Source organism: Myodes glareolus, chromosome 8, assembly GCF_982192425.1.
Source record: "Myodes glareolus chromosome 8, mMyoGla1.1, whole genome shotgun sequence".
Lineage (NCBI taxonomy): Eukaryota > Metazoa > Chordata > Mammalia > Rodentia > Cricetidae > Myodes > Myodes glareolus.
In genome coordinates, this window is record NC_142033.1 from 11,851,805 (window position 1) to 11,870,510 (window position 18,706).

The 18,706-nt window shown below is 40.6% G+C and overlaps 1 protein-coding gene across 2 annotated transcripts in view; it reads left to right on the forward strand.

The window, feature by feature from the left end:
• Antxr2 (ANTXR cell adhesion molecule 2) overlaps positions 1-18,706 on the forward strand; it is a 127,345-nt gene that overhangs the window by 47,371 nt on the left and 61,268 nt on the right. For both annotated transcript variants that reach the window (XM_087908848.1, XM_087908849.1), the window contains 2 exons: positions 3,752-3,830; positions 9,409-9,504. In XM_087908848.1, the coding sequence (XP_087764974.1) occupies positions 3,752-3,830; positions 9,409-9,504 (175 nt within the window). The remainder of the gene's footprint in view (positions 1-3,751; positions 3,831-9,408; positions 9,505-18,706) is intronic.

Below are 18,706 nucleotides of genomic sequence, written 5' to 3' on the forward strand. Positions count from 1 at the left end.
ATATGCTTTAAAAACTCTTTCTTGTGATACATTGTAAAAGTTTCTTTTGTCTTTTTCATTTGAAAACCTGTTTCAAGGGCGGTGCCAACAGCACTTTAGGAAGTCTAGAAGAAGTACTAAGCTCTAGTACCGTTTATGGCCGAGAGTCAAGTACATTGTGTTTTCAGCCTTGTGTTCCTGCATTGCCTGCGTTACGGGCACTCCTAGATGGTCTCCACACTCTCTGGACTTCATGTTTTATATCTCTCTTCAGAGGTTACCCCAGGGTCCTGCTGTTCCTTGAGGCTCTTAACTGTCATTTCTATCATGGCTGTATTTCTGACCTATAAAATCATTTTCTCAAAGGCTTCCTTTCTTGCTGACCAACTCCAAATCTCCAGGCAAGATCCCACATTCTCCTGTAGTTCTATTTCCCATAATTCACTTTGCAATGTCCTCCTAACTTCCTGTAGGTACCTTAAACTTGGAGGCTACAGAGAGCTCAAGATTGGTCCTTCTCCTGTGTTCCCTACACAAGATCTTGCAACCAACTTGTAGCAGAGAAACATCAAAATCATCTTTCTTTCTTCCTTGCTTCCTACATCCTGTGAATATCTGTGACCTTTAAACTATGGCTTAAGAACTCTCATGTTCTCATTTTTATAAGTCTGTGTTGCTACCATTTTAGTTCAAGCTCCCTTTGGATTTCATCTGAAACAGGCTCGTACTGTTGTAATTGGTCTTTGTACTCTAGAAATACATTCTTCAGATGCATGCCTTATACTTAATAATATCAGCAAGAATGGCATTTGGAAAGCACAATTATCATCATGTTTTTAAGATGCTCATTACCTTTCAGACTATTTCCAGATTCCTGGAGCTAGAATTCTGGAAACCTAGCAGCCGTTCCTGGTACTCTCATTTCCATTCCGCAGCTGCCTGCCCGCTCTCCAGTGCTGCACTGCTGGCAAATACAGTTGCTTCTTGGACGGTCCACTGCCTCTCTCATCTTTCAGCCTGTCAGGTTCTTCGTCTACAAGGATTCAATTTTTTATCTTACTTTCGAACTCCTGATCATCCTTCAGGATGGGTCTTATATGTGACTCTCTTCAGGAAACCTTTGTCATTTTGTTCTCCTCCATGGTCCTATGGAACATCTGTGCTCATAACTATTTCATATAATGCCAGTCACACTCTATTGTGAATTCTTCCATTCAGTGGCATTGGAATTGGTTTCGTTATTACAGTCATATTAAACAAATTCTAGTTTGGCTGTGCTTCTTTTATAGCAATTATTAGTGATATCTGAGTCAATTTAAAGGTCTTTGTTGTTTTAAGTAGTAAAAGAATGAGTGATTAATATTAGCAAACATGGATCAAACAATTTGAAGTATGATTTTAGTATATCCATGTATGTGTATGGATATAGAATTCAGCTCAGCATAGCTATAATGTTGGGGTTAATTATAACAGGAAATAGGACTGCAAACTTTCTGTACACAAACCTACATGAATTAGGAAATTTTGAACAGTTCAGCTGCCTATATTTTCGTGTCAGTAGTAATTCTTTAGGCAAATATATTGCATGCATGTCTAATTCTGGTTATACATTCTATATTCTCTATACTAGTGGTTTTTAGAATGGTTGTTAAAAGATTGCAAAAACCGTGATATTCTGAAAGTCCTTTTAATAAATCATTGGCTACAACGAAACTTCATATAGCTCCTGAGTTTCACACGTTAAGAGGGACATCTATGTGTTTGTGAAGCTCCCTCCCTGGAACAACGCTGGCATAGGTATCACTTTCACAGTTTTGCAGGCCGGGGAATGGAACATTAGTACTAGATTGACATATGTCCAAGACTGACTTTAGATCACCCAACACGTGTCCTAAATATGCGTGCTTTTGAGAGTTGTGTTCACATTTTGACAAATAAAGATGAACTGTACCATTGCCTTCTGTTTGTGTCTGGAATGAAGTAAGCACAGTATTTATTTAATATGTTTCAGTCCATAATCAGATCTCATAACTGAGAATCTACACTCCATTGTTAGAAGCATTCTAACCATAAGTAGGAGTTACATGGGGATAGGAGTAAGCAATGCATTGGAATTAACAGAAAGGACATAAAATGTGACTAAAAACATTTACTATATACATTGCAGTCTTTGGACAAACAGAGCTCCACGTATTGACTTTAGGCTGGAGGGTGACCTTTAGCTACCTTGGTGCTTGGGGCAGTCATTGGGTTCATCACAATGCCATATACCATACCAGGAATTTAAGGACTCTCTCTAAAGGAACAACAGAATTCAAAAGCAGAAGCAACTGTGTTTTTTATGTTTGCAATACTTTTAAAATTCTTTTCCAAAAATTATAAATATTCAAAAATATATATTCAAAAATAAATATCTTGTTTTAGAAAAATGTGCTGTAGTTTACCACAAAAATATGATTATAGAAAAATCTCAAAAAGTAATCCTTGCCTAATGTATATGTGATAAATTTAAATATGTCTCAAAAATATATGTGGAGGACTAAGAGGTTATGCTAGCGAGGTGAAGGTTCCTGGATCACAAAGTCAGATTGGTCCGACTTTCTGGCCGGGTACCTTTTGAAACTTCAGTTTCTTGACTTGCAGAATGGAAGTAGTGCCCGTGGCCTATTGTGAGAATTAAATGGATGAATTAATGTTTCTGGCTAATAGGAAGAACTGAATTTACTAGTGCTGTTATCGACTGTACTGTCTGGATCTTGCTACCAATATGTGCATTTTATTTTTTCTGTGAGGACCATATAAAAAAAAAAGCTTCTGGTAGATTTTCATATCTGTGTAGACTTGTTTTAATTTAACCCACCACTGGTCATGTTGTTTGTGCATACACAGTCATTTTGTGTAACTAAGTTCTCAGCGTGTATTTCTTCTGCAGGAAGGTGTGACCTTAATTTTCAAATTTTATGTTGTGGTTTTTATTTCACTTCAGTAAGCGCTAAAATTGTGAAATGTTTCTGCTGGACTCTTAAGTACTGAATCACAAACAACCCCAGCCGGTTGCTACTGACTTCTTAAAGTGGAAGGGATGAGATTACCCTGAGAAAAATATATTAGTATAAATTAAAAATTATCTTCTCCTCAAATAGAACTATGACTCCCCTGTCATATGACTGCACACATCCACGTACGAGAACTAGGAATTAGCAAAGCTTGTTTTGGATTCTGTTATGCTTAGTCATGAAAACAAAAGGAAACACCACGTTCTGCAGAATAAGGAATTTGGTTTAACTTAAAACAAAATAGGCCATTTGGCATTCTATTTTGAAATAGTGCAAAAATTCAGTTAAATTCAAAAGTTCCATTCTTTTCTGTTTTTAACTAAACTTTTTTCTTCTTAAAGAGTTTTTTTTCTTGAAGTAGGCATGCTATAAGGAATAGTCTTAATAAGAGTACTGTATTTATGAGTTATGAATACGATCTTAGCTTGACTTTAGCAGAATTGTCTTTCTCTGTGGTCCTATCCCCATGTGGATCTGAGCCAAATTACCATGTTGAGGGAAGGCACCATGACTTCAGTGACGTGATGGAAAGGGTTCATAATCAGGTAGAAGCCAAGATTCAATACTTTTTACTAAAGCAATTAGCATTTAGTTTCCTGAACCCCAGCTGTAAAACTGTGAAAACGCACTGATTGCTTTAAAGAGCTGTGGTAAAGATTAAGTAGTCAACATCGCCTAGTTGACTTTTAATTATTGCTTCTTCACTCTTTTTGTAGAACTCTCGAAGTTTCCATCAGCTTTAATGATGGGAAGTCTGCCATCTCAAGATCCTTAACAGTCACAGCTACAGAATGCGTGAGTACAAAGCTAATTGCCTTTAGAAGACGTTTATCAGGAGAAAATAACCAAGGGCGTTTCTCTACTGTTTATGGAAGGCACAAACCAAGAGTAACCACATGGCAAGGACACATTTGCATAGAATTTAAGTTCTTCTGTTTTGATCTTTTTTAAAAAGGATTTCTAAGTGCTATACATTAGATTTCAATATTTCTCAAATCCCCCAAAGCCATACTTTAGATCAACATAAGGTAAGAGAATAGAAATGATGCATTCTTTTTAGGAGATCAAATATGGAAATTATTTTTTATTATGAAGATTAGAATTTAGTATCTAAGAGACTGATCAGGTTTTGAAATTATTTGTGCACCTTAATAGGTGACATCATCATTTTGTCCACAGAGATGGTGTATGTGCTTTGTGATGTAAGGGAGAAATGTGCTTCTGAGGGTTTGGTAACAGCCGACTTTGAAACTGTTCGGTTGTGGCTTATTTGCATCATCTAAAATACAGTACTTTAGAGACAGGTTTTTCTTTTGCTGTAGTTAATTTTGTATATTGACAGAAAGTCTTGATATTAGACTGCTGGACATGAAAACAGGATGCTCGAAACTAGCGTGGTTATTATTTTATATGAACACACACACACACACACAAGCAAATAAAGAAAAGCCAAAAAACCCTCTTTTCTTTCTTCTCTAAAAGACCAAAATAGCAGGCTTAATATTGTCTCATATCATGATTTCTAATGTAGTTTTATCTATTAATCCAGGAGACACAAAATACTGCCTCTGCAGAAATATCTGTTTTTCACTGTATGACCTTGTTGTAGGGAAAAATAGGCATCCACATGGGCTTTTCAGCCCTTTGAATTTTCTGGATAATTTTAATTAACATTTCTTTCTGTTTTGTAGATAGGGGCTTTGTTTTGTTTTGTTTTTTGCAACTAATAGGTTTTGTGGATGTTGTAATTTTTGGTTCTCTGGTCTCTCAGGATGTGGTTGATGGAGGTTACAAATATTTGGGTTGTGTAGTTAGTTTGCTTAGGGTTTAGCTCCCTGAAATGTCACTTTCTACATCCTTCTTCCCCTTCTTTTTTAAATTTATCAACTAATAAATATTTTCTAAAACCATTTCTTCTTATTTTATCTATCAATTCCAGTTCCCACTCTCTCCCCTCCTCCCGCTCTCTCCACTCCTTCTCTCCCACCCCACACCCCATTCACTCCTTAGAGAGGGCAAGGCTTCCTGTGGGAAGTCACCAAAGTCTAGCACATTGCCCTAAGGCAGGACCAAGGCCTTCCCCCAGTGTATCTAGGCTGAGTAAGGTATCCATCTAAAGAGAATGGGCTCCAAAAACCAGTACAAGCAGCAGGAATAAATCCTGGTCCCACTCTTAGTAGCCCCACAGTTTGCCCCAGCCATCCAACTATCACCCACATTCAGAGGACTTAGTTTGGTCCCATGCTGGCTCTCCTGCTGTCAGACCAGAGTCCGTGGGCTCCCATTAGCTCAGGTGAGCTGCTTCAGTGGATATCCCTATCATGGTCTTGACCCCTGTGCCTGTGTTATCTCTCTTCCCTTTCTTCAACTGGACTTTGCAAGCTCAGCCCAGTGCTCCACTGTGGCTCTCTGCATCTGCTTCCGTCCCTTGCTGGATAAGGATTCTATGATGACATTTAAGATGTCATCAGTCTGACTACAGGGCAAGGCCAGTTCAGATACCTTCTCCACAATTGCTTGCGGCCTTAGCTAGGGTCTTTTTTGTGGACTCCTGGGGATTTCTCCAGTGCCAGGTTTCTTCCTAGCACCATAATGGCTCCATCCATCAGATGGCTATTTCCTCTCTCCCTCTCTGTCCTTCCCCCATCTTGACTATCCTGCTTGCTCAAGCTTTCCTTTCCCCCAAGGCGAAGGACTGCTCCTTCCTCTTCTTTGTCCACCCCTGCCACTTAAGAAATCTTTCTTCCTGGTAGACAGGAAGACAGGTCTTTGTTTCTGTCTTATCACTAAGAACTAGCTCCTCCTGCAGGAACTCTTAGGCCAGATGACTCACCTGGCGCTTACAGATCTGTAAGGCCATTTCATCCGAGCCTGGTGAGTTCTCAGGAGAGTTATATTACTGGAGGTTGTTGAAGAAGAAAATGTTAAAAAAAAAAAAAGAAGAATATCAGGCATGTCAGATGTGGGAAACAGTTGGGAGTGGAAATATTAAACCTTAAATAGGGGTTGAGATGATTCTCACTGAGGTGACTTCTGAGTCAAAGCCTGGGAGATGAGGGAGTGACTTTTCAAGACCATGTGTGATAGGAAGGTTCCGTGTTGATGGGCGGCACAGGGCAGAGCCTGAGGTGGGAGTTTCTAAAGAGAGTGGAGACAGGCCAGGAAAATAGGGGTCTTGGTATGGAACAAACAGTGGTGGGCAGGGTGCTGGATGATTGAAACTGTGTGAGCTACTGTAAGGATTTGAGATTTTCTTCCCAGTTAGAGGAAGAAGTTTGCACAGTGGCATCCACTGAATGCTTAACAGGCACCCCCTGGCCCACTGTATGAAAATGGCCAAAACCAGAAATAATGACACCCAATCCTGTCAGCATTTCTGTAATCTAAGAAACATAGTAAAGGAAGTAGTCCCGTTGGGCTGACAGTGATGCAAATGATTAGGAAGAGGTTAAAGTTCAATATACTTTAAAGCTAGGGCCTTAAGCTGCCTAAAGAGCTTAACTGTAATTTGTGAGAGAAAGAGATCTAGAATATTTAGAATAGAGGAGCCAGAAGGAGGACTAGTTTTCAGGTGGAATATGAGGAGCCCCCTGTTAAAGGACAGGGGCTAATGGTCCCTCAGTGGCAGCCATGCTATGGCAGCCCCTGACTATGCAAGCCTTAGTGTTTGGCAAGGTGATTTAGGGGGTCATCAGCAACACAAATTCCACATGAATTTTGCTGGAGAGCCTGAATGAAGCTTCTCAGAGGTCTGCCTTTGACTTCTTCAAGTTTCACACCTTCTCTGTGGGTGGCTCTTTGCTCCAGATGCAGTAGCTTCTCTCCTTTGAATGGCTCTTCATTTTGCCTACACCCCTCCCCCCTTTTACCTTTCTCAAGGACTGCCTGCCAGATTTGTCAAGCTTCTGTTGGGTTTCCTTCCTCGTTCCTCACCTTTATCAGTATCTGTTCAAGCTTCCTCTCTGTCACCCACGGGCTACTCCAGACGCGGCTGATGTGTGGCCTTGGCACCCTACAGTCCAGTCTACAGTAGTGGCTCATCGAGTACGGTTTAGATGAATGGAAGAATATTTTTAGATTTCTGTCATATATATTGAGTTTAAGAAAAATGGCATTCATGTTGAATATTTATGAGGAGTTTTCAGCTGGAGGTCTGATTAAGGAGAGCGTGTCAAGTAAAAGTGAGGAACTTTTGGTTTTGCGATTGTGACTCAGATCTAGGAGTAACTAGAGCTGGCTTCATCCTCTTCCTCATCTGGCTTCTAGGTCTGCACCATGCTGTCCGTTCCTAGGACTGTGGTTTCCATGCTTGGCTTCTCCTTACTCTGTTTAGGAAGTTATGTGAACAATGAATTGATTTCCTTTTCCTCACTGACTGCTCTATGCTCTGAGAACAGCAAAGGAAACAGGAAAGCTGGGAATCCTATATAATGCACTGAGCTAGTGTCTGCGATGAGGACAGACAGACAGACAGAGACAGAGCAAGGTCGGGTAGCTTTAAATCATTGCTTCCTTTGACCCTGCTTCCATCCTGCTTGCCTGAAACAAAGGAGAGTAAGCTTCACAGTTCTTCAGAACATATGTACTCTAGTTTGAAGTTTTGAACAGTCTTTGGGATCAGTTATGATTGCAGGACCATCACACTAACCATCTCTTTCCCTTGTGGGGAATTGTGTCACTGTTACTAATAGAGGCACTTAATTTTGAGGGGAAAAAATGAAGGATTTTAAGTGCCCATCTATGTAATATTCCAATAGCCGGCACAGGTCTGTGAGTTTCTTGTTCATTGCACATGCATAGAAATAGCAAACCAGCCAGTCAGTTCTAGCAGATTCTGGGCCTCTAGTTGCATTTCCTCTTTTGTGGAAACGGTGTAAATGCTAACGGGGAATCAGATGCTCACAGAGCTCTCTGTGACACTGAATAGCACAGTCACACAAGGTCTTTTTGTGAGCTACTGGGCCTAGGTGGGAGTGGGGATTATCTCAACAAGATACTGCAGTGTCTTTTGTTTCTCTGGGTGTATGCTATAGTTTCCCAGTGTACTTCTGGGACATGCTTTTCCTGGTTGTCCTTGTTTGTCTGCTTTTGTATTAATTGTACCTGTGCCTGTGGGGTGGCATGATTCCTTTCTGTGTGTACATCTGATGAGGAAGGAGGATGTGCTTCCTGTATTTTCCTGATCTACACTCTGATTGTCTTCTGATAGCCTTAAGAAGACGGTATTTAGATGTTGGTCTAAAATCTCTATAAAGTATTTTATTTTCTCTTTATCTTTCTTCTCTGTGCTCTTTCTCTTTTAAAACAAACAAAACCCACAAAGACAACCAACTGAAACCGTTTCCCTGGGAATCCAGAGTAGTTGGCCTTTGGCAGGGGCACTGGTTTCCTCTAAACTCACTGATAAAGTGAAAGTGTCTATGTTCCTTTTGTTATGTGTGCCATGTGGGGTCTTACTGATTTCGAGTTCATTTTCTTGGTACATAGTTTGTAAACATTAAGCAAGGAGTTAAGTCAAGTGGTAAGCTGATTAGAAATGGCCTTTGATTTCCCAGGAGACGTACATTATGATAGAAAAAATCGAATTAAATTTCCCAAAGCTCATAATTAATTCCAGTGTAAAAAGGCTACAATTAAAATCTACAGAAATTCTATCTAGTTTTGTCATCCAGTTCACTTTGTAGCAATGGGATCCTAGGCGGGGGTTCCTGCTGGAAGGGCTTAGCCTGAGGCCTGGAGGATGGAGCAGAGGTCATTACAGTGAAGGTTGCAGGCAGAGCCCAGAGCAGGTGCCTAAAGGATGGAGGAGCTTTGCAGTCAGACAGTGAAGGTCTTGCCTGAGTCACATGTGAACCACGACCAGAAGTCACAGGAAGAAAGGACACATCAGGCTGCATTTCCATCTAGGCACACATAGAAAGAGCTGTTGTTGTGGTTTTCTTACTGACCTGTGTTTTGTCTCTTCTTCACACTCCAAGGATGTAAAGTAATTGCTATTGTATTGTCATAAAATCTGGGGAAATTCTGCCTGGAAGAAATTGAGCTTGAACCAATATAATTGTTGCCTAAGCACAAAAGTCCCCAGGGCACCATTAGTTTAATCCTCAAAAGTTGTGGTTTTCACATTCTTTTAAGACGATCTTAAGCCGTCTGTAGCACGTTGGAAGACATTGCATTATTGGCCATCTTAACATAGCATGTATACATTAAGTGAAATAAAAAGGAATTAGTAAAATTTAAAGGAATCTAACATAATTTTGCCTTTTGTGCTCATTTTTTTTCCTACCTAGTGTGTGCTTCCTTAAAAGAATAAACAACATGTGGTATTTGACCTTAAACTTTCCTCTTTTTTTGTTTATTTTTCCTTCCACAGTCTAATGGGATCACAGCCATCATCGTGATTTTGGTGTTGTTGCTGCTCTTGGGGATCGCCTTGATGTGGTGGTTTTGGCCCCTTTGCTGTAAAGTGGTAAGAACTTTCACCTCTGCTCTTGTTCATGTTCTAAAGCAGTAAGATATAAAGTAGGGCCCAGCGTGTGGACGGATGCCGTGTGGCCCAGCAGCAGCACAGCTTGAATTAGCAACTTCAATTTCAATTATTTTACATACAGTAAATTCTAGAAAACACGCATGCCGCTCTCGAGCATAAAACTCACATCAGAGACACTTCAGAACTCAGGTGTGTGGGACGGTGTGTCGAGAGGTTGGGGGACCGTTGGGATGAAAGTTATTTCCATTCAAGTTCAAGAAAAGTTTGGCTACATGGATGCCGGGTTCTGCTGGTGTGTCATGCATGGGAGCTGTGGGCTTTTGGCTGCTGTTTTAAAAGTGCCTGGAGTGCATTTCTTTAAGGATCTGTTGGCATGAGGTGTTCTTTTACCTCCCAGCTGGAACATATTTTAGTGGTAAGCCCAGTGCAGAAGTTAGGCTGTCAGTCAAACACTGACTGTAGAGACAGATGCGCAGCTTCGGTGTATGCTGTCTTCGTGTGTGAAGGAAGCCAGAGAGAGAGTGGGTGGGGTGGGGTTCCCTGTTGCTCCTGAGCTACCACCTGCTTGACTTGTAAAAGCTCCACACATTTTAATCTAATGATTACTTTATCACAGCCTCTACATGGGCTTCCCTTGGTTCACCTGGGCCAGGGGAGGCAATGGGATGCACACCTTTCTGAAGCTCAGGGCCAGAGTCCGTCATTTCCAGTTTGAAGAGGCCACCCTTATTTCTTGCCATGTGATCTCTTTTATCCACCCCCAGAGCCAGTACCACTGTGTCGTATCTCCTTGATCATTCATCTGTATGTGTCCCTGTGGCAGAATGCAAGTGGGGGAGGCTGCCAGTGTTACAGACCTACATACCCCAGTTGGACCCATTTCGATCCTACAGGATCATCTTCCATCTCAGGGTTGTTAATCATCACACCTCCAAAATCCCTTTTCCATGTAAAGTACTTTATTCACAGAACCAAAATTAAGTCACAGACATCTTTATAGAGGTATTATTCAGCCTCCTACGTGATAGTGCATAACTTATATACATTAGCATATTTCATTTAATCCCCTTTTATCTAGAGTTTATAGAAAAGATTATCCCAGAAAAATCTTCCAGTGTGCTCCTTTTACTTGTGTTGAGAGTGTTACTCATGGAAGCAACACTTTCTCCATCTCCTGGGAGTGTTTAACATGACACAGTAGACTGCCCCGCCCACTTCCTTCCTTTTCCCCTTTGTTACCTGATTTCAGCTTCCCAAGATATCAGGGCGGGCTTTGTTTTCCATCTCCTTTCCTTATTAGAGGCACCGCAGTCTGCTGCCGTGAGGTAGCCTTCCCATCCTTTATCTCAGGGTAGCTGGGCCACAGAGGAAGGACAGCATTAGCTAGGACAGCAGTAGAGATGACGCTCTCCCTGTCTCTGCTGAACTCATCAAGCTCCTGCCACAGCAATTTATGCTCAACCAGTGTCCTGGTGTAATCTTGATTATCTTAGATATGGCTATGGGGGGAGGTGGACGGCATTCTTGAGTCTCAAATTAAAAAGCAAAAAGGTGCCCTAATGTGATTTGTGCTCCTTGCATTTTTAATTTAAATTCTATGGTAGCAAATTCTCTCCCTTCGTTAGTTTATAATTTCATTTACTCTTGGTCACAGGGTGCAAAAGTGTCAGAGTGTGTGCTTGCTCCCTTAAAGACATATGAAAAAAATGAAATGACCCTTTTTAGGAAGTTGTTACCTTTTCTGAAATGTAGAAAATAATCTTGGATATTAAGGAGGAGGAGGTCCTAGCTGGTAAGAGCAGGTCCATTCTGACCTGAGGCTTTGCAGATAATAAACCACGGAATTATGTTTATGCAAGGCGTTGAGAAGTCCCTCTAGTTATTATAGGATTTCACAAAGAGTCCCTAGCTTCAAAACGCGCACGATCGATCGCTCATTAGTTCTGCAGTTTATTTGATGGAGGCAGCCACTTTCACTTTATTCTTAGACGCACAGAATGGAAAGCAGCAAGCCCTGAATGTGAACTCAGAGTCACACCTAGGTGGAAGTGAACTGTAACAAGTGTGTTCTAGAGGAGGTTCAAATGCTGGGGTAAGGCACAGGCAAAGTCCTTTGTTTACCATTTTGCAGATATGTTTTGATCATGTAGAAGGTGGCAGTTACTGTATTCTTATACATACTTACAATATGATACGGAATTTTGTAGGTCAATATAGAAACAAGGAAATTGAACTAGAAGTATAGACGAAGTTCTCTAAGTACCCAATAGCCATATATAAAGAACATTTTTTCAGAGGAGCCTGACTGACTGTATGTTTTCAAACATAAAGAAACTATGTAATTAATGAAGGACCTTTCAGGTGTGTGTGTGTGTGTTTACTTTGTGGTGTGCTTTAAAAAGTGCTGAGCCGAGACCTAGTGTGGAAGACCCTCAGGCAGAAGGGTCTCCTATGACTTCTAGAAAGTTTGCGTTCACCCGAGAATGGGAAGTGGTGAGATTCAAGAATCTTTGAGAATTGAATGATTTAGTCTCTTGCGATAGATCATCTTGAATAGTTTAGAAGGGATCTACACATAACCGTAATTCTTAGGAGGGAAACTGGACCACAGAAAGGGAGAAGATGGTGCAATGGAGACAGACTGGAATGGTGCAGACCTCATGACAAGGGATGTTGGTGTGGAGAGATGTTGGGAAGGCAGGGAGTGGCCAACAGTAGAGCCATAATCTCATGAGACCTAATTCAGACTCCTGACTTCAGACGTGAATAAAAACAAGTCTCTTTGTTTTGAGTCACTGGGTTTTGAAGGTTTTTTTGTTGTTGTTGCAACAATAAGAAAATAATTATATTTATAGACTCATTCTGATATTCCCAAGTTGGAAATGACTGGTCAGGGTTATTGATTTTGAGAAGGCATGAGAGATGGCTCAGGGGTGAAGGCACTTGCTGCCAAACCTGATGATCTGGGTTCAATATCAGTGACCCACAGTGTAGAAAGACACAACTGGCTCCCAAAGGTTGCTCTCTGGCCTGCTTATTCGCATTATGATACAAAAATAAATAGATAAGTGTAATAAAATTGAATATAATAGAATAACCAGGTTTTGGTTTGTAATGCATAATATTTCATGTACTGAATGGAACTGACTTACTGTCTCAGAGAGAGATGAAAACAGAATGAGGTTATAATTCTCAGAAATATGCTAGGCACGTGTAGTGCTAGCATCGTTTGACAGGGTCCCCGGGTTGCCACTCTTTGCAAGAAGTGTCCAGCATGGCTTCATTCAAATGCAGGTGTGCAGCTGTTGGCTTTCCTGAAAGCTAGGGACTGGCGTTTTGCCCTGCAGAGAACAGCAGGCCACAGGATGGTTAGCTACATACTGTCTCTGTGAAACTAGGATGTACCCGGTGAGCTGTACCAGCCTCATCCCAGGACTCAAGGAACAAATGAAAGCCAGGAGCGTCACTTCTAAACTAGTTTATACTGATCCTGGTGAAAATGCACAGTGTGAAGTAGTACCTTTTTTGGTGATGTGTGAGTAAAAATATACCTTAGCGAGCATTTAGCATCATTATTTCTTTAAAATCTATCCTCTAGTATAGCTCAGAAAGTTTGTGAAAACAGACAGGCATTGTGTGACTTGTTGAAAATCTTCCCAGTGATGTAAACAAAGAAACGAATAACATACAGATGTTTACTGGGGCATCTTTCTGAACTACCTCATCTCCAACACTGAGAGACATGCTGTCCGAGTCTCCCACAATCAGCTTTAAAACAGAGCAGGCTGTTGCTCATTGTAACAGAAGTTCTGCTGGCTGTGGGAACATTGTGCTCAAGGGGATTTGTTACCCAGGGTGCCTGGTTCTTTCATTTTCCCTGAAAAGTGTCCCTTATAAATGCATACAAAGTAGAAAAGACACATTTTGTAGTCCCAAAGAATCACAGTTTCTTTTTTATTAATAAATAGATAAGGTAGTTATTTCCCAGGTCAATCATAGTTTCCCTCCCTCCTCTCTTTTCAGTCCCCCCCCCCCCACAACATCCCTTCCCTCTCACTCCATATCCATTCCTCCTCCTTTCTCTTCAGAAAAGGGCAGCTCTCCCATGGGCCTCTCTCCACCCAGCCATGGTATATCAAGTTGCTGGAAGACTAGGCATCTCTTCTCCTGTTAAACTTGGAAAAGGCAATCCATTAGGAGGAAAGGCTCCCAAAAGCAGGTAATAGAGCCAGAGACAGCCCCTGCTCCTACTCTTAGGAACCCCACGAGAAGACCAAGCTAAATAACTGCAATATGTGTTCAGAAAGCCTAGGTCAATCCCATGTAGGCTCCGTGGTTGGCAGTTCAGTCTCTGTGAACCCCTATGAGCCCAGGTTAGTTGATTCTGAGGGTTTTCTTACTATGTCCTTGAGCCCTCTGGCTCCAACAATTCTTCCTCTCCCTCTTCCGCAGGATTCTCCAAAGCCCACCTAATGTATAGCTGTGGTTCTCAGAATCAAAATTTTTAATTGTAATAAAATCTGAAGTATAATCAGATTTTAAATGTAATATATTTATAGCTATAATTTAGTTTCAATATTGTTCATGTATTCAAAATCTCACGCGTTTGAATTTTGCGTAGGCTAATATGAGAAAGGTTCTGTAGATGCACCAGGCTGTTAAAGTGAGGCATAGGATGCCAAAGTCAGGTTGAAAGTGCCTGTTGTAGGCTGGCCGCTCAAGACAGTCTTATTTGTGACTGTTCACTGTTTTACTTTCTCTTCTGCCATTCATTGTAAGGGACGCTTTGTAGGGATGGAAGAGGAAGGTGACTGTGACTGAAAACCCTGCAGATTGTGTCTTCTGTGTGCCTGGCTTTCGCACAGAATCAGAAACAGAAGTAAAGGTGACGTGGAGGGCGCAATCCTCCACGCTCCACAATTACAGATGTGAGGCTTATGAGGTGGCAAACACAGGATTTCTGGATTGCTGTCCATGAGTGGGGTACACAGCTGCAAATATTGTTAATTACGCTGGGACCGATGAACGTTCATGTTGCTCTAGTGTCCTTAGCCAAAGTCTCCATCCTCAGGGAGGCACCGCAAAGTTCCTTGTGTCTTCTTGCATTTTGCACATTACAGAAAGATGTTGCGAATCTTAAATTAGAAAGCAACTTCAGAGTTGCCTTTGTTTTTTAAATCCCGGTTTGCTGATCAGGTAAGGTTCATGGTGATGCTTCCAGCCAGAGCTCTGTCGAACAATTCTTAGCAAGCACCAGCTGTGTTGTTCCTTACATAGTAATAACGCCTCTACGCTGCACTTGATTTTTATTGTTGAGGAGGGCTCCTGGTACCTTTATTGAATTAATTTCAGAGAGGCCCGATTTTGGGGGGGAATGTCCAATAAAACAGAAGTAATTTAAATTTTAATATGCCTTCCTTGCATCATTAATTAAAATGATTTATGTTTGGTTGCCTCGTTGAAATACAGTGTGATAGATGCTTGGATGTATTGCTTCCATGGTGATATTTTCCACCATCATTTAGGACTCAGGGTACCAGGTTTGTCCTGACCTATGACAGCAATGTCTTTAACTCCTGTCAGGATATAGCTTTATACTGTTCTTCCCTTGTCCCATTTGACCTTGTATTTATTGCACACTTTTCTGGCTTTTTGCTTATTTGTTCAAAGTAAGATTCCCTGAACATGGCTGAACTGGCTAAAAAGGGAAGAGAAGGAAAGAACAAGATAACTGGGCTATATTTTCTGTGTCCAATTGTGGAATTCGGAAAAGGACTTTGCAAGTACAAACATAAGAGAACTTAGGGTTTTGCACTCCAGAAGAAAGGTACTGCCCTTGATCCATGCTTTTGTCAAGGAGGAAAGAGAAAATGAAGGGAAGACCCACATGGATTTAAAAAATTTCCATAAACAGAGCGTTTCCTCCCACTGTCTGTGGGCTTGTGGTCGTTAGATAGTTTTCTTTTCGTTACTGGTAAAAATTACACCTGAAATCCTACTACCGACAGTCTTTATACTGTATCCTTTTTGTGTGTGTGTGCGATCCAAAGCAGTGCAATGTTGACAGTTCTTCCACTCTTTTTCTGACTATCAGAACATATAATTGCATTGAGCTGGCTGCAGGCTCCACCGCTGACATTTTCTAATGCAAAGAATGCCCACATCACTGGAGCGTTTGAAATGTGTTAATGAACAGATCAAAAGGACTGTTTGAAGCAGCTAACTTTCTTTCTTTTCCCTCCTTTTCTTTCTTTCTTTCTTTCTTTCTTTTTTTTTAATTTTTAAGAAATCGGCTCTCCTCCAAACCGAAATCTTGGTTCAAGCAGCTAAGCCGAGGAGATGTAATTCTCCCTCCCACCCCGATGATGATAATAACAAACGGAAAAAAAAATTGGAGAAGACTCAAACTCTCCATATGGTCCATAAAGTGGTGAAAGTGTTTTCCAGAATTTTCAATACAGAGCTGAAGGATGCTAAGTGGAAAAGTCCTGGCAACTAGGCAATATTACGCCTTTGAAAACCTGCAAATTCTCATGAAATATGGTGCACATGAATACACCCTTCTCTGGAGTGAATGTGCTCTTTCACTATTTAACATAAGAACAAGATTCTCATGACTGTTATTTTTAATGCATTTGGACAACACTAAGTTCCCTTCTCCCCCGAAACTAATTTTACTGGCATGCAGGCACACAGGCATGCCGCTTCCACATAGACTCCCACCCTTTTCTGGCTTTATTGACAAGTAGTATCACATTCTTTTCTTCTCTTTTTGTTACTTATGAGTCCACGTGGTAATGTGTATAGTAATATTTTTATATATAAGGGGAAGACTGGTTTATATCTCTGCCCTGAAATTTCTAAGTGGGTGATGCTGGGCATAATAGCGAATGTGCAATGCTTCTCTGAAATGGTATAAGCCCCATTCCAACATACTCACTTCTTTTACATACTTTACTCTACATGCTTTCTCGTTTCCTGTCACCTGTGATTCCATTCCCCCATCCACCCCAACAAAACAACTGCTTGACAAACTACTGACCTTTCAAAGACTTTCCGTTGGCAGTTCAACACTTATTTTAAAGTCTCCAATGTAATGGAATTGAACTCAGGGTTTGGAAGTAAATGTTCTAAGTTATGGGTTTGAATTTTAACTCTGACTTTAATTCTGTCATTGTATGCACTTGGTGAAGTGTTGTGGTTAGAGGTTGTTGGAATTCTTTCTTCCGTGCTTAAAATGGACATCAACATAGCAGTCTTACAAAGATATGAAAATAAAAGAGGCCAGAGTGTCTACCTTCTGGCAACACCAGTGAAGGACGGTTACTGTTAGTAAGCAGAACACAGTCCGAGTCCAGTTCTGGGTCCTGTCCTGGGGGTTCCTGTCACTGTTGTGATGGATGTTGTGTCTCTTAACTCAGAATGCCTGGCATTTGATTGAGGCAGAACATGAAGTATTTATTTTCATTGTTAACCATGCATACCTCCAGACTTCGAAATCTATTTAAATTTATAATAGGTCATGCACATAATTAGTTTCTTATTAATTGAAAAATTACCTCTAAAATGTTCTTTTCTGGAGTGTTATGAATACAAGGCATAGGCACACATATGTCCATATAGAATTGTGAAAAGTCATTGAAATAAAAGACCTGTGAGAAAGATTACAACATGAAATTTTATTATATTATTAGGCCTTCCATGTTAGAGAGGACCCAAAATTAATCAAATTTATTTCCCAGATATAGAAAACTGGGATGATCTTATGTCTTGCCAATTGCTGTCAAGTTCACTAATTCTCCGGATTCAATGGTTGGCAAAGAAAGCTGATGACTATTTCCACTGAAATTAGCAACATTTTACAACATGGAACTCTTGCTGGATAATTTTCACCTTTTTATCAGCATTTTGCTTACTAACTTAGAGTGTGATCATGACCTAAAATACTGATGGTCCATATATCTGAAGGAAGTAGGGGGATCATTGATCTTGTTGGAACTAGACAGATGTAGAGAGAATGTTGAGGCAGAGCTGTGTGTAAACTGATGTTGTACCACACTGAGACATCAGGCAATGGCAACAGAATAGCTGGGTCATGTAGGTGTACCCAAAGAGGCTCAATATCTTAACGTTATAGATTATGTTAAGTAAAAGCTTTCCAGTAAAATAAAAGCGTCTGAAGGTACTCATTGTCCTGTGTGAGTTTGATAGAAGTGACTGCGTAAAGATTTCAAACATGTATTTATTTATTTTATGTGTGTATGTGTGTGTGTGCCTAAGTGTTTGATTATATGCCACATGCATACTGGAGTCCACAGAGGTCAATAGAGGGCATTGGCTCCCCTGGAACCAGAGTTACCAGTGGTTGTGAGCTACCATGCAGGTTCTGGCAAATGCAGCTGGGGTTTCTGCAGGAGCAGTAACTGCTCTTAACTCCTGAGCCCCTTGCTGCTGCCTCACAGAAGGATCTTAATTTAATTTTCCTCCATTAGCACACACATAGATGGTCAGTATTAACTAAAAAGGAGGAGCTATGAAGGGAGAATGCTAGAGATTTTATTTATATTTTTTTTTTCATTTAGCTGTGCAAGATGTACATGTTTGAAGACTAAACGTGAAATTCTTGTTACAAAATGAAAGTGATCTCAGATATTTTAGACTCAAAATAGAAGGGTGTATTATGATTTTTCTCTAGTGAGATCACTCTAAAGAACACTTGCAAGATATAAAAGAGATACGAATTCCAAAGTTCATAAAATAAAATTCAGAAATTTCTTGATTTGGACTGTGTGCTTTGGAACTTTGAGTCCATTTTGGCAAGGGGAATGGTTGATTAAGCTATTAGAAGGATATTGACCCAATTACCAAAGTTAAAACATAGGCTCTTCTAAAGATACTGAGAGAAGCTAGGTATTTAATTTTTACCACAAGGATTAAATGTAACCTCTGGTGAAAACTGTAATGATAGACTATCAATAGCATGAATATTAGGGTTAATATTTTCCCTTTTAGACTTTTATTCTCTGAGCATTTCATACATCTGTATGATGCGTTCTGGTCAAATCTACCACACCGATTCTTCCCCTCCAGTTTTCCTCTATCACACTCACCGCTATCTGCTACCAACCTTGTTCGTTCTTTTTTGAAGCCCATCAATTATAATGCCAAGAAGAGGCAGGGA